Below are 4,216 nucleotides of genomic sequence, written 5' to 3' on the forward strand. Positions count from 1 at the left end.
GAAGTTTTAACTCTACTGCTTTAAGCTAAGGATCATAATGGCCTGTAGTCACAGAGCCCCTAGTGTATAATGCTTGTCTAATTATGTTACAATATGTCAAGTTACGACAATTAGTGTCATAAGTTACCAATAGATGGCGACACTTTACTTTTGCATCGCACTAGCGAAATGTTTTGTTGAATACGTATAAGAAATTTCATGTCAACTATCTGCCTTGTGTATCTTGTGTAACTTGTGTAATATTGTGTTAAAGTAAAAATAAAGTAATTTAAAGTGTTGAGTGTTTAAGTGAATCCCGCCAAAACGATTGTAGAATCAGTCCATCCGTAAATGTTATCTTTGCATACCTTCATCACTTGAGATACTTCGTTCACAAGTTTCGCAGCAAGCACAGCCCCACATAACTCTAAACGAGGTATAGAAACTTCCTTCTCTATAGGTGCTACTTTTGTTTTAGCTGATACTAACCTGACATGTATAGATTCATCGTGATTGATGACTCTCATAAAAACTGCAGCAGCATAAGCAGATCTTGATGCGTCTGAGAAGACATGTAGTTCAACATGACTTTGACTAGTGCAACAAATCCACCTTGGTATTTCTACTCGTTGAATTTCCTTGCATTGCTGTCGTATGTTAAGCCAAATTTCGTTCAAATCTTCAGGTAATGCATCATCCCAATCTAAATGCGCCTTCCATATTTTTTGAATAAATAATTTAGCAACAATGATTACTGGTGCAATCCAACCCATTGGATCAAACATTTGAGCAATATTAGATAAAACTTGTCTTTTCGTGATAGGAAATTTTATCTCCGGTAAATTGATTGAATAAACAAATCTATCTGAACTACGATTCCATGAAATTCCTAAAACTTTTACCATATTATCAACCTTAATTAGCATAGATTCTTCTTTTTCTTTATTATCTTCTCCAATATACTTTAATAATTCCTTACAATTAGAGCTCCATTTTTGAAGTGTAAATCCTCCAGATTTCATTAATTTATTCATTTCATTGTAAATAATTTTAGCTTCTTGTAATGTATCACAACCTGTCATTAGATCATCAATATAATAATCATTTTTAGTAATTTCTGATGCTACTGGAAATTTAAGTTTCTCATCTTCTGCCAAACGTTGTAAAGTTTTAACAGCAAGATATGGTGCACACGCGGTTCCAAATGTTAGAGTGAGCAATTTAAAATGTTTAATTGGTTGATCCGGTAAAGTTCTCCATAAAATTCTCTGAAAATTTGTCTGTCTTGGATTAATAAATACTTGACGGTACATTTTTACAAGATCAGCCACTATACAAATGGGATGGGTTCTCCACCTCATTAATATATGTCTGAGATCTTGTTGGATTTTTGGTCCAATCATAAGATCATCATTTAATGACACATTATTTGTTCCCTTACTAGAAGCATTAAAAACTACACGAACCTTTGTCGTATCTTTATCCTCCCGTACAACAGCATGATGCGGAAGATAGACAGCCGTTGGATTATCTAAATCATCTTCTTCGACTAAAGACATATGATTAAGAACTAAGTACTCTTCTACTACTCGTCTATATTCCTCATATAATTTAGGATTATTCTTAAGCCTTCTTTCTAAAGCGACTAATCTATTCTTAGCTATATCTATCGATTCTCCATACTGGCACTCAGGATCCTTATTTTTAAATGGCAATGTAACAACATACCTTCCATCTCGATTTCGTACAGTTGATTTTTCATACAGCTCTTCACACAATTGTTCCTCTCTTGTAAATTTCTTAACAATCATATCTGGCTCAGCTTCTAGTTCCCAAAAACGCTTCAAAAAATCATCGTCAGTTCTAACCTGTAAATGAAAACTTTTAGCCTTGTATTTATCTGAAAGTGAATCAGATACCTTACCCGATAAAACCCAACCAAAGGCCGTATTCTGCGCTATTAAATTTCCCTTGGGTTGTTTCATCATACCTGTTAATAAAATCTCAGCATAAACTTCTGCCCCTAATAAAACATCAATCTTACCTGGTGTTGCATAACCTGGGTCCGCTAATTCTACATTCTCGAGTTCGAGCCAATTCGGAGCATCTAATTTCACACATGGAAGCATAGACGTAAGTGAAGTTAATACATAAGCCTTAACATTAATAGAAAATTCTGAGTTATGACGCGATTTTAAACATAATGTTACTACATGTTTAATATGCATTTGACCATCTCCCAGACCTGATACCAAACCATTAACAGATGTACGTTTAAGACCGAGTAACTGAACAGTTGCTTCAGTTACAAATGACGCTTGCGAGCCTTGGTCTAGCAATGCTCGTACCATAAATAAGTTACCATTGTTTGACTGAGCCTTAAGTAGTGTCGTAGCTAGCAGAACATGATAGCTTTTATGCTCTCTTTTGGCAAAATTTGCCACAATCTTTGATTCTACTAGCGTAGACGAAGTTTTATTCTCAATCCCATCATTTTCTTCTTGTGTCCTTTGAGTGTTTTCAATGAATCCTGTCTTCTCTAAATGCAACATAGTATTATGTCTACGTCCGCATTTCTTGCAACAAATTGATTGTCGACATTTACTTACAATATGTGTAGGTTGCAAACAATTAAAGCATAATCCCTTATTCTGTACGTGATTCCTTCGTTCTTCTACTGATTGCTTCTTAAACTGTGTGCATGCATTTATATAATGATTTTCACCACAAACTGAACATATATTATCTGTCTTCTTATTCTGTAGGATAGCTCCGTGAAAAGAACTTTTAACCAATTGCTTCTTTTGTGACGTCTCATGTCTTACAGCTTGTTTTCCCGAATCTATCATCTCCAAACTACGAAATCTCGCTTCCAAAAAATCCACCAACTGAGACCAAGTTGGCAATTCATCGGCACATGACGTGCTTATCTGATTCTCCCATAGTTTATGCGATTGTACATCAAGCTTTGAAACTACCAAATAAATCACAATTGCATCCCAAGTTGCTGTTGGTATTCCCATATTATTTAGCGCTTGTAATACTGATGTAGTTGTATCCAGAAGTTGCTTAATCGCTTGTGCAGATTCACTATTAATTTGTTTTTGTCCAAATAACTTTTTTAGAACAGCATTTAAATTATATCTTTTATTATTGTATCGTTTTGTTAATTGGTTCCAAGCCTCTTGGTAGTTTTTATCAACAGTAGGAAAATTTCGTAACAAATTCTCTGGTTCTCCCGAGATACTACTCTTTAAATAATGCATTTTTTGCACGGGTGATAATTTTTCATTATTGTGTATAAGCGACAAAAACATATCGTAAAATGTCTGCCACTCCTCATATTTTCCTGAAAATGTTGGTAAATTAATTCTCGGTAGCTTTACATCGTCACTAGTCATCGTATTCGATGTTGGTATCGGGTTATTGAACACTTCTTCAAGCTTCTCTTTTAGTTCCGTCACATGGTCTATGTATATCTCCTCAAACTTATTATAGTCGTCTTCTATAAAATATGGTAAAGATTCTAGTTGTTCCGATGTTACTATTTGTATTAGCTCTGTATGATTTCGTTTGAATTCTAAATAAAAATCTTCCAAATTTTTTATTCTAGTTTCCAAATACTGCTTAGTGATTCTACCTTTCGGACTCTTCTTAAAGTTTATTTGTGCCTTTTCTAATCTTGACAACAAATCCGCTTGATTTTTAATTACTTTTGAAGCCATATTAAATTAAATATTAATAATATAGTTTTATAAATTTTAAAATTTTCAAAGTTTCAATAATCTTCCAAGTCTATAGAATAATTCAGAAATTTCTTCCAAGTCCATATAATAAATTCTCAGATTTTTCCAAGTCCTTACAATAAAATCTCAAATATTTTCTAAGTCCATATAATAAACTATCAGATTTTTCCAAGTCCTTAGAATAAAATCTCCAATATTTTCTAAGTCCATATAATAAATTATGAAATTTTTACAAGTCCTTAGAATAAAATATCTTCAAATATTTTCTAAGTCCATATAATAAAATATGAAATTTTTACAAGTTCTACTTAACGGAAATTTTTCTAAGTCTTTCAAAGTCCAAAGTCCATCTTAGGTTTCGGCACCATGTATAAGTTACCAAGGTGGATTTGTTGCACTAGTCAAAGTCATGTTGAACTACATGTCTTCTCAGACGCATCAAGATCTGCTTATGCTGCTGCAGTTTTTATGAGAGTCATCAATCACGATGA

The 4,216-nt window shown here is 33.4% G+C and overlaps 1 protein-coding gene across 1 annotated transcript; it reads right to left on the reverse strand.

Annotated features, from left to right (window-relative positions):
• Window positions 1-284: 284 nt before the first annotated feature.
• LOC123700709 lies at window positions 285-3,704 on the reverse strand. Its single transcript, XM_045648022.1, has 2 exons — window positions 3,374-3,704; window positions 285-2,986 (listed from the first exon to the last, which is right to left on the reverse strand). Exons 1-2 carry the CDS (start codon window positions 3,702-3,704, stop codon window positions 285-287), a joined length of 3,033 nt encoding a protein of 1,010 aa, XP_045503978.1.
• Window positions 3,705-4,216: the final 512 nt, after the last annotated feature.

Source organism: Colias croceus, chromosome 2 (genome assembly GCF_905220415.1).
Source record: "Colias croceus chromosome 2, ilColCroc2.1".
NCBI lineage: Eukaryota > Metazoa > Arthropoda > Insecta > Lepidoptera > Pieridae > Colias > Colias croceus.

What these genes read in the sequence shown, in the direction of transcription:
- LOC123700709 (XM_045648022.1), bottom strand. Translation starts at nt 3,704, where the DNA reads ATGGCTTCAAAAGTAATTAAAAATCAAGCGGATTTGTTGTCAAGATTA. An exon ending in AACATCGAATACGATGACTA is followed by an intron (nt 2,987 to 3,373) that starts GTGACGATGTAA and finishes GAATACCAACAG; the next exon opens with CAACTTGGGATGCAATTGTG.